We start from the raw sequence: 22,783 nt of genomic DNA, 5'->3' as shown, positions 1-22,783 counted from the left end.
CGTGGCTCAGCCAAACAGCTCTGAACCACTTTGTTACCAGATGCAATACCAGATTGTTTATAACACATTCAACGTAGAGAAAATTCCACTTTCTTCCCTACCCTGATTAATATGAATCCAAAAAAGTGATACATTCAAACTTTCCTTGAGTGTGTTTTAAGCAAGTTGTCAGCCCATTTACATGCTGCTCTCTAGATTTTAGGACAAATTTGAAAAGAAGTGGGGTCCAAGTATATTTAGTCTCATTTTTATTTTCACTTTTTTACAAAAAAAAAAAAAAAGTCTGACATAGTCACATCAATGAGAACAAAGCTGCAGTGTGCATTCTGACAACAAAAATCATATAAGTATTTAAAATATATTGTTTTACTGTTTGCAATAGCAATGTTAGTTTGCTTTTAGTTTTTAAATATCCCCAACACCAAATTGCTGCGCTTGAAATTCTTGAAAGTCCTCTGGGATGGTGTCTGAAAACAGGAAAATACATAAAAGTTTAGTCTCAAAAATTAAACAGCACTTAAATTACCCACCTATTCTCCTTTTAGGTAACATGCTTCTCTTTTGTGTCCATATTAAGAATGAACAAGGAATGTTTCCAACACAAAGAGGCAAACAAGACAGTGAGTGCTACAGTGCCCATCCAAAACGGAGTACTGGCAATCTTCAAATTACGTATCTCTGAAGACTTTGTGGCTAGCAGTCTTAAATTTTTATCAGTAAACACTGATCAGAAAGGCAAGACAGGTGTTTGTCTTGCTCTGCATGCCAGACACAGTTGTAGCATTAGCATCTCTTACTTCTCATGTATCCTAATTCAGCTTCCCTGTGATGGCTTCCCAGACCACAGGAAGGGACAAAAAGCATTAACCCCAGGACCAACAGCAGCTGGCACAAATACTGAGACTTGGACAAGGGAGCTGGAGATGGATCAGTGTTGTAAGAGCAGCTACAGTTCTGTTTGAAGCGGCATTTGCAGCCTGCCTTTGCCAGATCCCAAAACATTTTATCTGGAGAGCGACAGAGAAACCACAGAGTTAAAGCTGCAGCCAGCAGTGGAGCCACAGCAACAAAGCTCAATTGCATGACCTCAACTTCACTCTGATTATTTTCACCCTGATGCAGGAGAGGTAGCTCTAAACTCAAAGAAGGGACACGTGTATACACCTTCTTCTACATACACCACACAGGATGTAGAAAAAGGGGGTAAGTCCTTTGCTTTTTCTTGAACACCTTTAAAAGGCCTGAATTTCAAACCTTTTCTGCATACTGTTGTAACTTCTCTGATATGAAAACAGAGATAGTGTGGGACTTCAGAGTTCTTTTGAGTGGGTTTCATTGACTTTATACAGCCCCTGCAGCAGCCCCACTTGCCTGCTCACTGCCATGTAAGTGTGACTCACTGGCATCTTTGATACTTGCTTTCTGGGAAACTACAATACAGTTGAAAATACTTACCAAGTAATTTTTATTTGTAAGCACTACTGTCTAGAAGTTCCCTGTTTAACTGTGACCTCCTAAGTGTACTAAGTGTCCAAGTACCAGAGTCCATCAGCATAACATTCTACAGACTGGCAATGTCCCCTGCAGTCCTGGACTGGGCTTCTCAGGTCAGAAAGCAGACAAGGAAACTATTCCAACTTGGCTGGTGGATTATTTTCCAAAGACTGGATATGGATGCTGGGAGGAAGAGGGGCAGCCCCTTCAGCCCCAGTTCAAGTTACCTGAACTGCTGCTGGGACAGAAATACCCTGAAATGATCAGATTCTGTGTGAGTGATGAAAGTTTGAGTTACTTTGTTTAGTGGATGATCAGGGCTTAGTTAAAAGGCTCTTGCCCTGAGAAAAGGCAAGAGCCAGCACACTCCACAAAATCAAGAACATCCCTAAATGTGAGAAAAGGGATTTTATGATCTTGTCCCCCCACACACAGAATCAGCCAGCAAGTACACAAATGACAGTGATGCCTGAGCTCACTGCCTCTCTGCAGGTGTATTTTACCTTGTATTCAAAGCTCAAACCATCTACATACACTATGGTATCAGTGTATTTACTGTGTGTGTACAGCTCTCAGTCAGTTGGTTTTATGTAACATTCCTAATTCTCTGATGACAGCTGTGCCCTTCAGATGGCACATTCTCTGTAGAAGAGTGACTGCTCTGGGAGGAGCAGCTGTGTTAGTTCCTGTCTTGCTGGGCTTCCATGTGCTGCTGGTGTCAGGGGAAGTATTTCACAGCTGTGAATCACTTGTCAAAGAAGGGGAAAGGAAAGAATGCTAAATGGCTTAAAGCAACAGCCTTACTACTGGTTCTTCATTGTCACTTGCTGGTTGTTAGCTAAAATGGCATAAGAACAACATTACCATTGCAGCGATATTTCAGGTTGGACCAAATAATGTTTTCCTGAGAGAAGCAGAAAACTCCAAGCCGTCCTCCACGCATCGTGGTATCTATGGTTACACCAGAATCTGCCACTAGGTCAGAGCCTTCATAAAATCTTGCCCTTAATGAAAGCAAACAGAAGCTCTATTAGGTCTTTTCTAAGGCTGCAACATTCCTGAAAGTACTGTTGTTATCCATGGAGATTCTATTCTTGGACATGCTGTCCCTCCCATCTAGCCCAGGGGAGAAAAAGGAGTTAATGCAGCTCCTGTATAGACTGGAAACTGGAGCAATGCTGCACGCTTCAAGAAGGGGGAGGATTTTTTGAGGATTTTTTAGGATATCGTAAAAAAGCTTTGGAATGTTTTTTTTTTTCCCTGTAGTCAGTCTAGCTGAGTGCTTTAGCTCTTGAAATTTTCCACAGTCAATAGTGCTAGGAGAACTAGACTAGATCAGTTGAAAACGCCAGATGGATATTGTCTTCCACGGTTTGAACTTTTTTTTTCTGTAATAGGAAGAGTTTCAAACAAACCATTGGGATCTTAAACTTGTCTGTGACATTTCTTTAAAAATGTGAATATGATTAATTCCAGGAACTGTTTTGCTGATCTAGCATCCTCTTGTTAGAAAACACATCAGCAAATTCCCAAATAGCCCTGTGAAAGCTGACCCCCCCAACTTCCCAGTGTGTGCTCTGTATTGAGGGGTTGAACAGGACATCACTGGAGCCAGCTGAGCTCTTTGCTGTAGCCCACATCAAGTCCTCAGCCTATGGGATACGGGGTAAATGTCCTAGGGGACGATGAGCCTGGAGGGCCCTGTTGGATGGGGATAGTGCTGATACATTTCTGCATACAAGAAAAGAGCAAACGGTGAAAGGAATGAAAGTTCCTGTGTCTTTTCATAATATAAAGAAAAAAGCCCAAATCCTGATATGTTTCTGATTTTATTTACTGATTTGCTGAGGCAGTTCAAAAGTACCTGTACAATGAATAGAATTTTTTGTCTTGCAAATTTCCATGGGAGAGGCTGGCTCAAGTGACTTCCTTGAAGGCTTGGAAAACCTTTGCTAGACACACACAGTGGCATCTACCTTAACCAGACCACAGCAAGAGTAGACAGAGAGCTGACAGCAGCTCCCTTTAGGCCTGCCTGCCTTCAGTTTTAAAGGATTTTGTGACACAGACTGTGCTGCCTTTCCCAGTTACAGGGAGCATTACTTGGGCTGGTTAGAGAGACTGCAGCCGTAAGAGATGTTTGCTCATGTAGCAGCTTCATTAACTTCTTGGTCTAAACACAAGTTGCTGCCTGAGATCAGTTCACTACTGCCCTGTGGCTGGGGCAAAACAAGTGACAGTATAAATGTCCTTAATTCATTTTAGTGTAAAAGTCAATCATGCTCACTCCAGTTACCACTGAAGATGATGCTCTGCAGTAGAAAAGTGGAATAATTACACCATCAAGTTACTACATCTGAACTGCAGGGTGGTGATTTTCTTGAAGAAAAGGTGGCTTACCCATATTTCTAACGCTGAAAGACCTGAGCCCATCATGCCAGGGCAGTTAGTTTTTTGCATTTTAACATCAGCCCTGATCTAAAAGTATAATTCCTGCTGATTTGTTTGCTGGATATTGCAGAGTAAAATGTTTCATTCTGAATTCTGGGGTTTTTTTTCCTATTATTAACTATTTTTTCCCCCAAAAAAACCCAAAATAAGAATATATAACACACATTACAAAGCTTTGACAAACTTTCTAACTACGTGCCGAGTAATGTCAAACCTGTCACAGGAGGACAATTACTTGGAAGTTAGAATCACAACTTCTAAGTGGACAACTTTTATTCTGTTACCCTAGAATACGTAAATGAACTACCCCAATTCCAACAAAAATATTCTAAAATATCAAAATTAAGAAAATCTGAAATATATTGGTTTTCAGATCAGTGGCCAGCAGTAGCAGTGGCTAGTAGTAGGAAACAAGGTATTGAAGCCAGAAAAGAGCTCATCAGGGTAGGGCACAGTTAAAAGAGACAGATGGTCCATCCATACAAAGAAGTTTAACTTGGAATTGTCTCAGAAAGAGCTGCAGGCTGAATTCCAGAAGTTTAATTTGTTATAAGGTTTCATCAGTACAAAGCCCAGACATATCATCTAAATCAGGTGTTGAGAAATTACAGTATCTGTTACTCCCCTTATCTATCTTTTCCTCTCTTACCTGATATAACCAATCTGAGGTCTGTGCTGCAAGAACCAGCGATAGGAGACTTTGTCTTTCCACCCAACATTTCGGGGGTCCTTCCACAGCAGCCTGACCTGATCATTGGTGTCCCCTGTGTGCCAGAGGGAGTTGCGGAGGTGCTCACCAGGACCTGTCTTGGATTTCACAGCCTGCAAAAATGCAATTTTCCAACACTGACCACAAAGAAAAGTCACTTTCAGGAGCCAAGATTTTGTTCAGTGAGGAGCAGGTCTGCAGAAGGATCCTCTCTGCTACTAACAGACCCCTAACTTCTGTTCTACAGCCGCAGCCACTGCCTGCATGGACAAAGCGACCAGCTGGGTACCTGGACAAAGGAAAAAGAGGCAGTCTGACCAGTGAGGGTCAAGAGCACAATCACTGCAAAGACTAAATGCTCCAGTTGGTCAGAAAGGCAAGATTATGTTCCTTAAAGCAGTGCTATAAAAAGGGCTGTATGGCAGCTGCCTGACTGAACCGTTTTGACAGCAGTTGCCAATAGAGAACACCAGTCAAGCAGCACAGCTGACATGCAGTGCAGTGGCTGGGCTTATGCATGGCACGATGACCTGGCCCATGGCCAGCACATGGCCAGATGGCATAGCCAGGCTGCAGTGAGCACTGTGTCCTTAGCCAGGAGCCACCACCAGTACCTTTAGCTGAATGCCGGGCTCTGCAACAGCTCGGAAGGGAGTCGCTTGCCAGTATGTCTGTTCCGTCTGTTTCCACATTACTACGTAAAAGCTAGAGCTGTCTTGATAGCCAAAAATAAAGCCAGCATAGTCGTCATCTGTCACTGTGTTCACATGAAAAGTGCCCTCAAAGTCAACGCCGTTAAAAGCTGTGTAACCTAAGAGTATACACAAGTTAAAAACAATTCTGCACAACACATCTTCAGATTCTCAGCGTTTTCTGCTGTGAAATTTGAATCTCAGAAGAGGCTACATACCAACAGCAAGGCCAGGATCACTGTTCATAGTCTGCACAATTTCCATCCCCTGCAAGGGTAAATTCAGGGTGGTTAGCATGTGTGGCAAGCTGGATTGGCTAAACCTTTTCTGGTCTCCCTCTAGCACCTCCGTCATCCCTCTCTTCTGTTTGCTTACAACATATCTGTGATGCTTGTAGCTCTGAACTAAAATCAGTGAGAACTATAATCAAACAGTAATGTTTCAGCTTCTTGCACAGCCTGAGTCGGGAATGATTTGTTGGCTTTCCTAGTGCAGAATTAGTCATACTGGAATTTTGATACTTTCTTTCCCTAGCACAATCTTCTAGAAATCTGAATCTGGCCAAAACGGGGGTGTAGGGGAAGAGGGTTGTAGGAGGAAGAGAGCTTTTCCTATGCTTAGCTCATACAGTTGGATCACAGAGTTCAGAATTAAACTGACTGCCAGGACTGTGTTAAGGAAGATGTGTACACCCCAGCTGGTCAGCAGAGACTGTTGCAATGGGAAAAAACTGCACGTTCCCTGTGACTCAGAACACATTAGCTGCCTGAAGGCTAAAATTCAGTAGTTTAAGTTACTGGACTCCATCTAGGAGTACTGGACCTCTGCCCAGTCCAGCACTCTGGGGTCCCATTACAGGGACATGGACCTATTGGAGGGAGTCCAGAGGAGGCCACAAAGATGTTCAGAGGGATGGAGAACCTCTCCTATGAAGACAGGCTGAGAGAACTGGGGGTTTTCAGCCTGGAAAAGAGAAAACTTTGAGATGACCCAATTGTGGCCTTCCAGTACTTGAAGGGAGCCTACCAGAAAAATGGAGAGGGATATTTTACCAAGAGCATGTAGTGACAGGACAAGGGGCAATGGATTCAAAGTAAGATCAAGTAGGTTTAGATTAAGTATGAGGGAAAAAAGTTTTACTGTTAGGTTTGTGAGGCACTGGAACAGGCTACCCAGAGACACTCCAAACCTGTAAGTGTTCAAGGCTGGCTGAAGCTCTCAGAAACCTGATCTAGTGATGTGTGTCCCTGCTTATGGCAGGTTGGGGTTTGAATGAGATGATCTTTGAGATCTCTTCCAACCCAAACCATTCTAAGATCCTAGAAAATGCTGTTATTTAGCACATCAGACTTTTAAATTATAGGAAGGATTAATGAAACTTGTTTGCTAGAGAAATATTTCAACAGGGTAACACACACGTCTGCCTTCTGACAGCAGTGAAATTCGCCTAGAATAAGTTGGCCAGCATGTAGCTGTTTTAGAGTTTTGGGAACATAAATTTTGATAGCTTGAAGGCTATCCTTCATTATTACTCCTGAAAATATTCTACTAACCAACACCTTCCACTTTCCATGTCTACCAGAGGTCCAGCAATTGCAGAGCTAATTTTATTGTAGTTTTCAAATTATCTTTCTCAGACAGGTAGGAAAGATCAAGTGACCATGAAAAATCATTTTTACCTGGTTCAGAACCACCCAGTTGGGATCAATCTGTGCATCCCCCTCTGGGTCCAACACCACTGTCTGATAGGCCCTGAAGTCTGTCAAGGTGATCTCTGCATTCTCAGGACACACATCAATCCGATCAATCACTGTGTCCTGGTCAAAATCAGACTCACAGACATCGCCAACTCCATCACCTGAATGCATCAGAGAAGGAAAGGAGATTTATAGTGCAGCAAGTAGTCACATCTGCCCCAGCCATGGGATAAGGGTGTCCAAGAATCAGGCAGAGCATCAGCCCTGCTGGCTGTAGTGCCTGAGAAAGTGCCTCTGTTTTGGCTAAAAGGCTCCTGAGTGCTGCTGTTGTTCCTGGGATGAGTGTATGCATTGGTAATGACAGTGTTGCATCCTGGTTCGAACAGCCTGGAGATTAATGTGGTGCCTGAGAATCAGAATGGCTCCTTAAGGCTCATCTTACCATTATCATCTTCCTGCCCCAGGTTGGGGACCAGCCTGCAGTTGTCAGGGCCTGGAGGCAAGAGGTCAGGAATGCCGTCATTATCATCATCATCATCACACTCATCACCCAGCCCATCCTTATCTGTGTCCAGCTGGGAGCTATTAATAACAGTAGGGCAATTGTCTGTGCTGTCCTGGTGCCCATCACCATCGCTGCAAGCACAGAAACAAAAAAGAAATGGTATCCCAGTATCAGTTCCTGCCTCTGCACAGGGAACAGCACAGACACCTGAGGGGGAAACACACCAGTGGCAGCTCTGGAGCTGGAAGCAGACCAGTGGGCAACACATCCTGTTGTTGCTCAGGTGGCTGAACTGCAAGGAGAGCAGGAACAGAGACTCAGATAAGATGAAGTGGCAGGAAAGCAAAGGAGGCGGGAACTAAAAAAAACGTTCCAAGCCTGGAGCTAAAAAAATACTCAGGGAAAAGAAAAATAAGCCTTACACAGTGTGGAAAACATACTGGAGCCCAAGACCCCAGTCAACATCCACTCCTGAAGGGCATGGAAGGCACATCCAACAAGTGCAGTGTCACCAATCAAGAGGCACTCAGGAGACAACAAGAGCTGGACACCTTGTGTCCCTTGTCTTGTGTGCACATGTGTCTTGGTGCTCATGAACATGCAGGTGTGAGTGTGAATGAAGCTTTATGAGAGTCTTTACCTGAAATCAGACTGATTTAAAAACAAGCACTGTTCTTACCCTCCTGCATAGCAAATTTTTTGTAGTGGATTTGGCACTGCTACATTAGTGCTTGGACTCAATGGTATTGTTTTCCAAACTGAATGATTGCCATCCTGCAGGGGGAACATACAGTAAGAAATAGAGGAGAGAGTCTGTAGCTCCTTCCAGGTCATGGCTGCATCACCTGGTCACAGGGAAGAGCCACCAAGCACATGGACACATTCTACAGAAGAGGGTTATGTAGCTACGCCATAACTTCTTCATCCCAACTGTTAAGTGCATCCCTGAAAAAAAACTGCTTGAAGTATGGTATATTTTGTACACCCACCAAAACCAAATTACTTTCTAGCAATTAGCAGGCATGTTTTCTCTCAGTGGCTTCTTATTAGCACAGGTGGAGCAGAAATGACCTGCAGCCAAATTAAAGTCATGCTATGGCTTATAGATAGGAATATTCTCAAATACCTCTCCCTGGTTAAGAAATGTGCTTTAATTTTAGGTCAGAGTAATCAATGTTTGCACAATATTGAGATAAAATGCAGTAAGCACCATATGTGTGTATCTACTCAAGGTTAAGCATGCTTCACACAGGAAATGCTTCACACGCATTAGTGAATTTTGTTGGAGGGGGCAGGGGGAATACCTTTTTTAAAACAAGAAAAAGAACAAAGACATATTAACTTAAGAGTAAAATGCAGATGGCCTTGGTAGCTACTGGCCCAAGATTGGGAATGATCCCTGTTGGAACAGATAAGTAGGATCCCTGCAGGTCCCTTTGCTGAGGGAGCACCCACCAATGGCCCTGAGGTAAAACCCTGCAGCTCTCTGTGGCTGGTGAAAGGCTGTGACAGCACAGGATTTATCATTTCCCTTGCCTCTTGCTGTAAGTGAGGTGCACATGGGAGAACCTGCCATCCCTTAAGCTGATTATGCAGAAGCTGCTTCCAGACAAGTGATGCAGTTTGTCATGGAATGTGCTCCTGTGAATGCCCAAGGCATATGAAAGCCATAGACAGAGGATCCTTGCCAGTCTTGGTGTGCTAAAGCAAAGGGCTTGCTCTGTAAGTGTTATACACTAGATAATAAAATTTTGTTTCTGCAAAGAACACTAGGTTCTTAAGGAAATACATAGAACCCTTAACTGTGAAATTTCTGCTAAGGAAGCAGAGAATTGAAAGAGGAATGAAAAATAAAGCAAAAAAAGAAAGACATTTTCTCACTAAGAAGCTCTGAGCAGTGCTCTGGGGTTTACAGCCAGAGAGCTGTTTTGAGTGCCACTTCCACAGAACTCAGAGGAAGCCTGTGTGAATGGCTATAAGAGTGAAGGTAGGTGTAATACCACAGGGAAGTGAACAAACAAGGCTAATAAATCCTAACACTTTTCTTGAAATAACAACTCTGAGGAATTAAATCCAGGCTAGCCTGAGGGATTACAGCTCTCCAGGAATCAGCAGCATGCTTCAGCTCAGGATGAGCCTCTCTCACAGCATACCTGTCCTGATTGGTATCACATGAATCTCCAACCAGGTCATTGTCGACATCTGACTGCAAAAGGGAACAGAGAAAGTTCCACTATCAGCTGCCAAGAGCATCTATTTGCAGGATTAAATCAAAACACAACCAAATCAAATACAACTAAAATAAAAGTATGAAGAGACATTAGTTTTACAGAATATATTTTCTCTTTTGCATCATCCATCTAACCAAGAATTCAGTTTTATTAAAGAAAAAAGACAGTGCATAAACACGGTTAAACTTAATTGAAGAGTTCAAACAAGATTCCTCTGCTACTGAAAATAAGTATTTCTCATTTCTAGCCAAGGTTTATTTTTTAAGCATCTTTAAAAATCTATTATGTTTCTCTATAGTTTCCAACATTTCATTAGTCCCAGGTGAAATCAGAATTCCAACACATGAAAAGTTACAATGACTTCTCACCTAGCAGCACTGAAAACTTTGGTAAATAAAGACACCAGGATTTTTGTCCTGATTAAAGAAATACCAAGCACAACTAAATCACACCCCTGTGTGGAGTTTGGCATTGAACTCTGTGGGACTGGAGCCTATTTCAGAGCATGAGAGTAGAAGATACATGCTGGGCAGAGGTCCCAACAACATCCCAAGTGGTGAGAGTATAACTGGTGGCTCCCCCTTCTCACATCAGGAGAGTCAGCAAGCCTGTAAAACTCTCCTGAATACCTATATATATATATATATATATATATATATATATATATATATATATATATATTTATGTTATGTTATGTTATACAGGAAATACACTTTATTATTAAAATATAAACACTATGGCTGCATGGGTTGCTTCACTCTCTTGCACCTTTTTAGGCTCAGCAGTCCCTATCCCTAAACAAGAATAGTTTTTCCTTCTGCCTGCTAACCTGGTTTGGGTTGCTGATTGTAGGGCAGCTGTCACAGGCATCACCAACACCGTCATTATCTGTGTCCTCCTGGTCTTCATTGGGGATCCTCTGACAATTATCCAAAAGGTTCTTAATACCTAGAGTAAAGTGGATTGTGTGTTAAAGACAGTTCCCATATTTGTCCACACGGGGCAATATAAACATTAAAACATCAAAGACACTATTCCTTTTCAACAGCTACTTAATCCTGCAATGAAATTATAAGCCTACACAGTAAATCTTTGTTACATGTGCATCGCTCATTTAATAGTAGTTAGGAACATCTTGCTAAAGCACAGATGTTCACTCCATCACACTCTTTAATTACACACAATTAATTCTATCCTGTTCCTGTATCGCAATTTACAGGATGGGATATTTCATTTTTTTAATTACATTTGAAGGGGTTTGATTTTATCACTTCTTTAAATCCTCCTACAGCAATGAAAATAATATGTTATGTAGCTCTGGGCATAGTATAGTGGAGCACTGGAAACTCTGCTTCCAGTGACTGGCAGCAGCTGGATGCCTTGGAACGTTTGTAACTTTAAAGAAATGCTGAATGATCAACAACCTTAACTTCTACATGAAACATGGCTTGGTTTCTCTGTTACAGTGTACAGTGCTTCCAATGCAACCGAAGGTATGTATTAACTAAATTAAAGGGATGAAAACCACAAGTTTCACAAAGAAAGACTATGTGTTACAGCTGGTGACATGGAATCTCCTAACATGCAGCACACTGGGAAAACCTGAATGACATCAGAGAAGCTCAAAGTGAAAAATCACCAACCATCTCCATCCATGTCATCATCACATGCATCTCCTTTCCCATCACCATCTGTGTCCCTCTGGTCATTATTCAGGACACTACGGCAGTTGTCACAAGCATCTCCAAAGATATCTTGGTCACTGTTTCTCTGGTTAACATTAGGAACCAAGACACAGTTATCCTGCAAGAGAGACGGAATCAGACATCAGTCAGGCCATGAATCTTTAATTTCTACTTTAGATGATCTATAAAACTCTCATATTTCTAATAAAAAAAAAAAGTGTGAGCAGTTTTGACATTTTATGTCAATATTAGCTCTGGATCAGATTTTACTTGCACCCTCAAAGCTCTGCTTTGAGCCACACTGTGGGAACCCTAATCACAAACATCCAGGACTGTAAGGCTTTACTTATAACCTCGATTTCTGATTCTCATTTTCCATGGGTGCATGGTGAGAAACCTGTTTTGGTACCCAAGCTTTCTCACGTGGTCCTTTTCAAAAGCTGCAGTTCAGAGACTGACAAGGTTTGCAGACGCACTCAGTGAAAGGCCATTGCCCCCTTCTGGTACAGACTAGCTGGAACTGGGGAAAGAACTTGATGCAAAAAAGTACCTTTTTTGTTTGGTTTTGGTGGGTTTGTTTGTTTCAAACAAGCTGCTATTGACTTTCAAAGTCCACCAGGAGGTATACAGAGAAAATTTTATTTCAAAGTGGTATAAAATTTCTATAACTACTCAGCATACCCATGACTTGCTCCTATTGTACATAGAGAAGAACAATAGAAACAATAAAAAAGTTACTTGATTATGAAGGTGCTGAACCTGCAAATAGATTTAAAATTGTAGGAAGATTTAAGTTTTTAATTTTAGAACATTAATAAAACTAATTGATTTAAACTAGCATAATTTAGTATGGAAGTCTGTGGCAAAACAGCCTGAGACAGACCCTCTGTGACTGCTAGTCTGCCCAAACTCCAGGTGGACACTTGTACTCCGGATAACATATTCTTATGCCTTGGAAGCACATTAAGCAGTATCAGTCAATGATCTTAATATGGAACAACACGTGGCTTGCAAGAATACAGGGTGAAAACAAAACAGCTCTTCCAATCTGAATGTATCCTCTAATATAACATGGAAACATCTTCTGCTTTGCAGACAAAATCCAAAGCTTTTTCAAGTTATTGGCAAGACACACATTCATTTATGTGGGTTTTGGATCCCTGATGAATATGTTGTCAGGTCAACCTGCTCCTTAAATAGAAAGATGTTAATGCAAGTAATATTCCTGAAGGTCATGCTGTGGGAAAGTGTGACAGAAGGACACAAGCTCTGTACAAAAAGCATTAGAATTAAATGATAAAAAGGATATAAAGGAACAAAGGATTTAAGGCTGTGTGGTTTAAGTCTTGTAAGAATGAGTATTACATGAAAGTAAAAGGCAGAATTTAAGGGGCCACTGACAATGATGGGTATGTAACAATCTCTGGCAAACAGTAATGAGTCAGATTTCAGAATCATTTCCCATTGCAGCAGTGGGAAATCCTGTTTGCACAGACCCCTGCATCCTGATCTACACACAGCACCTGCTCATTGGGAATGCCATCTCCATCTGCATCGTCATCACAGGCATCTCCGATCCCATCACCATCAGCATCTTCTTGTCCAGAGTTTGGAACAAATCTGCAATTGTCCTAGACAGAAAAGCAGACAAGCCTGATGTCCTATAGGTAAACTGGAAGTCTTAATAATTTGAATGACATTTTTTTATTAATAACTAATTGAAAATTAAGCATCAAATTAAACAGAATTCAATCACCTGAATAAAGGATGAATACATTGAATCATATTTCTTACAGTTTTCCTCTTTATTCTTTCATGCTTTGAATTATTATAGAATTAGGAAAGCATTTCTTACCTTTCTGCAGTTTTCAGCAGAGCATGAGAGTTCTTCATTAGGGTAGCCATCAATGTCAACATCTTTTCCACAAATATAACCATCACCAGCCCAGCCAATGCCACACTATCAATAAAACATCATGGTAGTTATCAAAAGGTTAATGAGTTACTGTAGAAATATTCAAGAAGACTCACACCAGTCTTGAAATCAGCAGCGTATGGAAGTCATGACCAGATACTGAAGTACAATGAGATACAGAGAGCTTGAAGCAAAAGTTTTCTTTCCACATTGAGAGATTCTGCAGTGTATCCAGACATAGCTAGAAAGAGCTACAACTTGATGTCAGCTGGAATGCGTGCCTGACACAGCCAATGATTTCAGTGGGAGCTATAGATTTCTTATAGACACTGGCCAGGAACTAATCTTGGCTCCTCACTGGCGGGTTGAATAAAAGGAAAGAGCAACTAGGTAGAGTATGCACCTTGCATCTTGTCAAGGGGCACATGGTTAGATGGGATAACTGTTTTGTTCAGTATCTCAAGAAGAACACATCTGCAACTAGAGAAACTTTTAAGAGAAAACTGTGTTAGCGATTAGGAAGTTTGCATCAGCAAAATAAATGCATCTGCACACAAGTTTCTCCTAGCCAATTAAATTATTACTGTTTCAAACCAGCACATCATTTGTGTCAAAGACATATGCAAAGAACTGCTTGTCAAAATCTGGCCTTCCCTTAAAACCAGGACTTGCCTACTACAAGTATCTAGTCATCTTCCCATTACAGCATGGACTTAAAATATCCTAGATTATTTATCTTTGAAACAGATGTACTTAAAAATGAGACCAAAGCAAGTGCCAGCAAAAGCATGCACTGTATCCAAATTTAGGACACAGGATTAGTCTCTTGCTTTATGTTGCAAGATGGAAAAACTAAGTAATATACTTCAGTATACTCTTACAATGGAAGTTCATATGCTACTTGTGCTCCTCTGCTCGCATAGCTGGTCAGCCCCATACAACCTCCCTGTGCCTGGAATCTGCCATCTCACTTTAAAAAACATAGTCTCCATCAGCCAGCAAATACAGGCACATTGGCTATGCAGGGAGGATCCTTACTCACAGCTGAGCACCAGGAGGGGAATTTGTCCTTGTGATGTCTTCTGTAGAGTGACATTTGACAGTCTTTTCTGAGGAGACTACAGGAAGTCTACAAAAGTGATTCCTAAAGATCTAATTACACAGGCACAGTGAATATGATACATTAATATGGCTGCTTTACAGACATGTGGCAAGAACAAAATAATTGCAAGCCAGTTGTCACAGCTGGTCTTGGCCAGTGTGCCACAATTGGTAAAATATCCAACTGTATAAAATGACCACAAAGCCTTTCTCATTTCCAGCCCAAAATGGCTAGACTTCACTATAAAAATGCACAACTTAATGAACTCACAGTACATGTCACCTCTCCTCTCTTCTCCTCAATACATCGGGCATGGATGCTGCATGGATTGAGGGCTCGATTCCTGCAGCTCCGTTCAGCCTGGCATCCCCTGGTTTGGTCTCCTGTATACCCTGGTTTGCACTGGCCACACTGGTAAGACCCCTGTAAGAACAAGAAGTCACCAGCCAGGCTTTTAATGGTACATTTTTGGTTTTTAAAGCATGCACAAGAGCAAGATGAAGTCATACTGTTTATGCTGTGCAAGTGTACTTTTTCATCCACTGAGGCCTCTTGTACTGTGAACAAACTTTATTTTCTACAGGAAAATTATATTTGACTCCCAGAGTGCATGGTGGAAAACAGACTCAACTCTTGTCTGTTTAGACCAGTGTTTTGTTAAGCCAGAGAAAAGTCACATAGCAGCAAAAGCTTCCACATGATGCCTTGTCCTTGCCAGCACCACCCTGCACTGCTTCCAGGTGGCTGAAACTTTGTGCAAACTCAAGGCAGCAGCTGATTAATCAGGATGATCTTATGATCATATTTCACTGGATGATCTTATTTCACTGTAAAGCACACCTATCAGTTTATCTAAAGGCAACTAGGCACAAATTTTAATCAAAGAGAGATAAGAAAGTTCATCATGTCTTTGTCCCATTTTATTTTTAAGCTAAAATGTTTTTAAAGCCAATTTGATACAAATCCTCTTTTTCAGAAAAGAATTCTGTATCTGAAGACATAGCCATCCTCATTTACACTGCAATAAGAACATCCATGTAAGTTTTTGCTATGGTTTACCATGACACATGCATATGTATTTCATATGTATTACTCTCTCATATAAACAAGCACAAAAGAGCTAAGCCAAGTAATCTCATTATGTGCTGGACTAATCACTATACGAGATATAAATAGATAAATAGTGATAAGGTGAGATCTTCTTTAGGCATGCAATGTGGCTTTTGTCTCCGTCTCACGTTCTTGTAGACCAGTAACTTAAGACATAAAAGTCAATTGAGAACAATCTTTTTATCTTAGGGAGAATAATTATTTTTTGACATGTCAAGGGACAGAAATGGGCAGATCTCAGACAAACATGTGCATCCAACCATTGGTAAAACTGAGGTGCTGCATACAACTTCACTCTTCGTGCACAAAGTCTGTTGGAAGAACTGTCAGGACTGTTGTAGTCCACTATCACAGAGAAATCTACTTACTGCTCAGACTGGCATTATTTTTAATCCCTATTCCTAACTTTGTTACAAATTTTAACTCTGTTCTGTCTGCATACTTTGAGGATGAATATGAAAATAAACAGATGATTGAAGAGTAAAATAATCCCTGGGTGATGCAAATGGTATGACTTATTTAAACCACACCAGCCTGTACATTTTATCCTAATGGACACCAGGGTAGTATATACTGGAGTCTGCTGAATTTGCTTGGTATATATCCTATATCAAGCACTGGTATGCATGAAAATAGCCTCTTAGGCAGCATTTCCAGACCAGACTGTTTCTGAAGGGATACAGGATTAGAAACCCTACACTGCTCTGTTTGGACAGATGGCAGGACACTTGGTGCCTGCCCTCTGTAGACAGGGCCCGATGGCTTCCCAAAGAAGCTGCATGTCTAGTCATGCAGCAAGATACAAAATGTGACAGCGAATCTTCTAGATATTAAAAAAAGATATAAACATACTGAACAGTGAAAGCAGCCCTAAGAGAACAAGCTTATTCTCAAGGAAAGCTAACACTGAACACAAATGGTAGCCTCAATAATACCTTTCTGCAGAAAGTACCACCTTTACACCTGAAGGATACTTTTAACCTTTTTCCTGTCATGAAGAAACCCTGTGGCATGTCCAGGACAAGGAGATCAGGCCCTGCCAGGACAGATTTATGAAAGGTGGGTCCTGCTTGTTCTGTAACCTGCTCAGTGGATGAGCTTCTGACAGCAATCCCCCGGGGAGTGTGGCAGCTGATAGCGTGGGCAGGTGCACTGTTCGCTGGGTGAAAGAGTGTCTGGATGGCTGGGCCCAGGGAGCAGTACTGAATGAAGTGACATCCAGCTGTTCAGTCCAGCTCAGTGCTCATCCAGGTCTTCAGTCACCAGTGCTGTTCCCCAAGGCAGCTCCACAGGCTGGGGCAGAGGGGCTGGAAAGGCCCTGGGGGTGCTGGTGACAGTGGCTGGACATGAGCCAGCAGTGCCCAGGTGGCCAAGAAGGCCAATGGCATCCTGGGCTGGATCAGCAATGGTGTGGCCAGCAGGACCAGGGCAGGGATTGTCCCCCTGCACTGGGCACTGGTGAGGCCACACCTCGAGTGCTGTGTTTAGTTTTAGGCTCTTCCCTACAAGAAAGACACTGAGGTGCTGGAGTGAGTCCAGAGAAGGGCAAATAGCTGGTGAAGGATCTGGAGGACAAGTCCAGGGAGGAGTGGCCAAGGGAGCTGGGGGTGTTTAGCCTGAAGAAAAGGAGCCTCAGGGGGGACCTTATCACCCTACAAGTACCAGAAAGGTTGCTAGAGATGGGTGGGGTTCAGTTTTTTCTCCCAGTTAAGAAGTGACAGGACAAGAAGAAATGGCCTCAGACCCTCTCAGGTTAGAAGAGATTAACATTCAATATTAGCAAGAATTTGTTTACACGAGGAATTGTCAAGCAATGAAACAGGCTGCCCAGGAAAGTGGTGGACTCACTATTCTTGAAAGTGTCCAAAATAGGTGTGGATGTGGCACTTGGCAATATAGTGTAGTGGCGGGATTGTCAATGCTGTGTTAAGAGCTGGATTTGGCCTTAAGGGTCTTTTCTATTATAAATGATTCTATGATCATGTGATCCTATGTCCAGCTTGCTTCATAGCATTAAAGTGGTTGTGTGCCCTTCTTATTGGATCCTAACATCTTTCAAACCATTTTTACTTCTCCTATGCTTGCTCTCCTGCATTTAATGTATATGGGCATTAGCAGTCTTGTACCAATTGTAGCTCCTTGTTTCCATTTATTTAGAGGGATAGCTGTTACTCTATGCATAACTCCTATAAAGAAGGCAACAAGCAGGGAACAGCTTGTTTACACAGTTCTTCAGGAGGCAGGAAATAAGGGAAGCAAAGGTTTAATCTTTCAAAGGAGGCTTCTTGCAATAACATACCCATAAACACACATCACTTGATGGTATGGACAGAAGAGCTCCTGTTCTTCAGGGAAAGTGATAAGGATACAATTCAGATGAATGTGTTCATGACAAATCAACTATTATTTTTTTTATTATTAGCTAGGAAAAGAGAAAAAGCTTCTTTGATTTACAAGAAGAAAAAAAGTTGTATTATTAATTGCTCTTTCATCAGACCCATAAATCCAATCCTAACCTCATGGAATTTTAAAACAATTAATTTTTTTAAAGGCATAAATGAAAATACACTTACCAAAGTGTTTATGCAATGGGAGTTCGGAACACAGAGTCCAAGTCCTCCATTCTGACATTCATCAATATCTAAGCAGACCTAGCAATAAACCATATCCAGAAATAATAAAATTAAAGTAAATTTATTAAGACCAAAGACTGAAGAAACGCCACCAAAGTTTAATCAACAGTTTAAGACTAGAAAAGAGATGTAGCCTCTCCTGAAACTGCTCTCAGAATGTCACGGATATATCCATAGGCTAACTTTCCGAACCCTAAAGAAACAGAAAATTTCAGCTTTAGGATGTGCTCTGGCTTTATGTAAACAGAAGAGTTTACACAAAACTGTGTTCCCATTCTAGAGTGCTTACAGAAATATGCAAAAATATTACAGCAAAATGGGCCTTTTTAATAATTTTCTTTGTACTTTACAGCCAGTATACAGAACTCCCTGAAGTTGATCAGAGATACTTACAAAGATGACATTTTTTCTTGTCTCTATGCCAGTCAAGAATATTACATTGTTAATACTCCCATTAAAGCTGTGCAAACACAATTCAGATCTCTAACTGAAACACTCTGAGCTCTGCCTAACAGAATGAGGCAATTATGGAACAACTAAAAAATAAATACCATTCAATACAGATGCACTGCTAATATAAAAGCAGCACCTTGCAATGCAATTGTCATGGAGGTGCTGCCACTCACCTGCTTATTGTTCTTGGCATAGCTGAGTCCTATCCCTTGCACAGCTTGTCCCGTATATCCTGGAGGACAGGTCTCACATCGGAAACCTGGAGCAGTGTTCACACATCGCACACCAGGGAAGCAAGGGTTGTAACGACACTGCAGAGAAAAAACAAACCAAGCACGTGTTTGTGCTTCAGTAACATCCAGACTCTGTGTGTACAGACCTCTCACCAAAGGCAATGCTACGTAAAACACCTGTACATCCTCTGCTCAGAGAGGGCTTAGAGAGGAAACGGTCTCTGCAGGTATTTCTGACCTCAGTAAGTCTTCAGCTATCTTTGTAATTTAAATAACATTTGCAACCTTTCATTACAGACTGTAGTTGATATGTAAAACTCTCATCCTGAATCGTCCCGTTAGCTGGGAAGATTCAGGTCCCTTGGAGGCCGAAGGGTCCAGACCACAGTATCAGGAAAGCCACATAACTCCAAGCCTCCAAACACCCCTTCTAATGTGTTTTGTACACACAGAAGTGGCAGTAGCATTTTCCTTCATTTATATTTGGACAAATCTCATAGCCAGTAGGAATCCAAACATAAGCCAGATAAGCAGGGATGTGTCAGTGGCATCCACACATTTCTAGACCAGAGGCCCACAAACAATCCTTGGAACTTCTCCCAAAATATCACACGCCCACAAAAGCACCCTTGGCCTGAAGGCACCATTCACTTCATTGCTTTATGCAATTTTAAAAAACAGCTGTGACAGATTTCACTGGTGTTGTGGGTGCCAGTTTGGGAAATACATCTCACATTACTGCCTTTCCAACATCAACACTAGCTGCTTGGTAGTAAGAGTTTATGAGAGTACCATAAACATCAACACACCATCCTGCTGCACAGGACTCAAAGATAACAATAAATGAGAAACATGAGAAAGGAATACTAAAGAGTTTTAAAAAAATGCTTTTCCTCCTTCCATCACTAACGGAAAAACTTAGGCAAGACAAAGAGAACAAACCAGACAATATCCACCTACAACTCGTAACCAAACACACACAGAGAAGCAAATGTTTAATACTGTAGTGTGTTTGACAGAAAGGTTTGTTAATAGTATGTCAGTCAGTGATATAAGGAAAACGTCAAACCTAGGACAGACATTTTATGCCTCCTTATTTTGCTGTGGATTCCTTATTGTAGGCAGCAGAGGGCACCCAAATTACACAGCACACAGAGCAGAGCTGCAGATCCCAAGATAATGGGCACCAGCATACCAAAGCAATATCTTCAAACTGGTAATCAATTAGGGAGGGTACTGGAGAGATGCTGACAACCTCAGGAAAGATGATGGCAGCTCTTAGGGATGTTCCACATTTGTCTTTACCAGAATTTGTACAATACTTTCTTTTTAAATGCCTATTATCAGGAAGTTCAGAATTAGTTCATTCATAAAAGGCTTTAAATAAATTTTAAAAAACAAACCCAACTAAAAAAACTTTCCTGCACAACAGCTAACACAGAAAAAAAGTAATATGATACATTTCTCTCATTAGACAATTCAAAATTATTGCCATTTATTGCTTCTTAATTTCTTCATATGCAACTCTTAAGTAAAAATCCAGCTGATTCAGCAGGTATTTCCTGGCAAACAAAACTGCTCCTGACAAGGTGCATTTCCACATAAAGACCTCATAATAAGCAAGATTTTATGTCACAATTCTGGCAAAAATTCCTTGCTGTTTCTAATGTGAAAGCAGGTTGTCTGTCATGTGGAATGGTGGCAGGAAGATGAACGTACATGAATCCCCAGTGATTAGAGCCTGACTGCTAACAGACAACCACTTTAATATCAAGCCATCATAAACCATTCTTGTTTCTTTATCCACCACTGCTGTAATGGGTAGAGTTGCTCCAACCCTGGAAATGGCAGTGAGAAGATTATTGCCATGCTTTGCCTCAGTCTGAAAATAGCTCAGGAGGTGAAACCCACCCATGCTGGCAGGCTCCACCTAGGCTGGCTTGAACCTCACACCATGGCTGTCTGTAGCATGAAACATGTACCACAGCTGTCTTGGATCCATCACTTCCATTCACATTTCAGAGCTTCACTTCCATTTTTTGTGCCTTCTGTTGCAGCAGACACAGTTCATAGCACGTAAGGCAAAACAAGAGACATTGCCAATGTCGCAGGAAATTGCCACACTCAACTCACTTTCTCTCCCCAGTGCTTTTTGGAGACAGGTGTGAGGCACATCAAATCCTCTCCTGATGGTCTACAGGAGGGAGTAAATCAAAAGAGCAGTCAAAGCACGTTTCTTGTTGGCTAGGAAGAGGAAATAGGGAATTGCTTTTGCTGTTTTACATTATTAAACAGGTACACTGGTACTAATATGGTAGTAACTATCCACAGGCACAGTTTATGATCTAGTTCTGCTGGTTCCTTGGTCTACCACATCCAGGTAGTTTTTCACAAAAAAGACTAAAGAGTAATGGTGAAAATCATCCCACAGAAAAAATGCAGTGAACGTGTAAGTGGTTTTGTCATTTCTGTTACAAGTAAGTGTCACATTCCAATTAACACAGGTTTTCTTTAATCATTTAAGATAACTGTAGATTTATTAATTCAGTCCTCAATACAAGCAAACTCTGAATTTCTAACATACAGCACAAAAAAAAAAAGTAGATTTAAGTCAACATTATCAGATTTCAACACAAAGAAGCAAAAGGAACAATGACAATGATTGTTTATTTTCTTTCATAGAATTCTAAGGTAAGGATGCAAACATGACTCCGGTTCGGGTTGAAGCAATGACTTTGGTCTCCAAGGCTGGTTCGGGAACACAACAATTTAAAGAAACAAAGCCCATATTAAAAAAAGTGCTTCTGCAGCTTATAACAGAAGCTACAGCATCTTCTTGTGGAATAGAAATGACAATGTCAAAATGTGTTTTGGTTAGGTTTAGGTTCTGGGATTTTTTCCAAATATTAAGCTCCTTTAAGTGACTTCTCAACTCACCAGAGTGGTTCAAGTTTTCACACACATAACCTCCATAAGGTTGAAGAAACAGCAAAAAAGGGATATAAAATCAAATCAGAATTAATTGACATTCACTGTGCAAGCAGCCAGAAAATGCTGAAGACAAAGTATTTAGCAACCCATTGATATGTATGAAACAGTTGCTTTTAAGTTTTTTTTTTTTTAATTCAGTGAAAGTAACTATTTTACCTCATCAATATCTGAGCATGTAACTCCATTTCCCGTGAGTCCTTCCGGGCAGGGCCCACACTGAAATCCCTCTGCTGTCTCCATGCACCTCACTCCCCTGAAGCAGGAATTAACTTCACATTTCGGTTTAGTGCGCCTAGGAAGCTGAGTTGGAAAACTCACAGTGCCTAAACCTTTAATGCAGAAAGAACAACAGTTTCAAATGGTTGAAAGAAATGTTCATCATGGCTCTCAATTGGCAGGCATTCTGAAGGAATTCCCAAGACACTTCATGTCCCTGCACTGTGCTGCTGCCAGCAGCTGTGCTGTAGCTGAAAGGCTCCATGCTAGGAATGGCTCAGGAACTTACTTGTCCCCAGCAAGGGAAACTGAGGCTATTCATTTAGTTCCATGTGCTTCTCTTGGCTGCATATTGGAGTCCTCCTTCTAGGTTAGTCCTAAAACATATCTGCTTCTCGTCCCCAGATGGGCCACCAATTATTGGTATTGGTGTTTGGCACCAATCAATGGTGGATGGGAACTGTCACCTTTGGCTTATTATCTTACTGTAAGACTCTCATACCTTCTCTCTGTGAGTTCTCACAGGCAGCTCCTCGCAACACTGACTGCTTTTCTTTCTCTTCCACATGGCCAGCTGACTTCTACCTGTCCCTGTCACTGCTGCCCGATCCTTTCTGTCCCTGGCAGCACATACTGACCCTGACTGTCTCTAACATGAACACCTGA

The 22,783-nt window shown here is 41.5% G+C and overlaps 1 protein-coding gene across 1 annotated transcript in view; it reads right to left on the bottom strand.

Annotated features, from left to right (window-relative positions):
- Nucleotides 1–228: 228 nt before the first annotated feature.
- THBS4 (thrombospondin 4) overlaps nucleotides 229–22,783 on the bottom strand; it is a 39,121-nt gene continuing 16,566 nt past the window's right edge. Inside the window, exons 7-22 of the mRNA XM_021531126.3 lie at nucleotides 22,058–22,230; nucleotides 18,851–18,988; nucleotides 18,165–18,242; nucleotides 14,752–14,904; nucleotides 13,320–13,424; nucleotides 12,988–13,095; nucleotides 11,423–11,582; nucleotides 10,609–10,727; nucleotides 9,702–9,754; nucleotides 7,486–7,679; nucleotides 7,026–7,204; nucleotides 5,565–5,613; nucleotides 5,269–5,465; nucleotides 4,595–4,767; nucleotides 2,359–2,498; nucleotides 229–467 (exon numbers count right to left, since the gene is read on the bottom strand). Of these exons, the coding sequence (XP_021386801.1) occupies nucleotides 406–467; nucleotides 2,359–2,498; nucleotides 4,595–4,767; nucleotides 5,269–5,465; nucleotides 5,565–5,613; nucleotides 7,026–7,204; nucleotides 7,486–7,679; nucleotides 9,702–9,754; nucleotides 10,609–10,727; nucleotides 11,423–11,582; nucleotides 12,988–13,095; nucleotides 13,320–13,424; nucleotides 14,752–14,904; nucleotides 18,165–18,242; nucleotides 18,851–18,988; nucleotides 22,058–22,230 (2,081 nt within the window). The 3' untranslated portion in view covers nucleotides 229–405. The remainder of the gene's footprint in view (nucleotides 468–2,358; nucleotides 2,499–4,594; nucleotides 4,768–5,268; nucleotides 5,466–5,564; nucleotides 5,614–7,025; nucleotides 7,205–7,485; nucleotides 7,680–9,701; nucleotides 9,755–10,608; nucleotides 10,728–11,422; nucleotides 11,583–12,987; nucleotides 13,096–13,319; nucleotides 13,425–14,751; nucleotides 14,905–18,164; nucleotides 18,243–18,850; nucleotides 18,989–22,057; nucleotides 22,231–22,783) is intronic.

Source organism: Lonchura striata, chromosome Z (assembly GCF_050655825.1).
Source record: "Lonchura striata isolate lonStrDom1 chromosome Z, ASM5065582v1, whole genome shotgun sequence".
Lineage (NCBI taxonomy): Eukaryota > Metazoa > Chordata > Aves > Passeriformes > Estrildidae > Lonchura > Lonchura striata.
The sequence above is the reverse complement of the archived record's forward strand: the minus strand, read 5'-3'. Positions and strand labels throughout refer to the sequence as shown.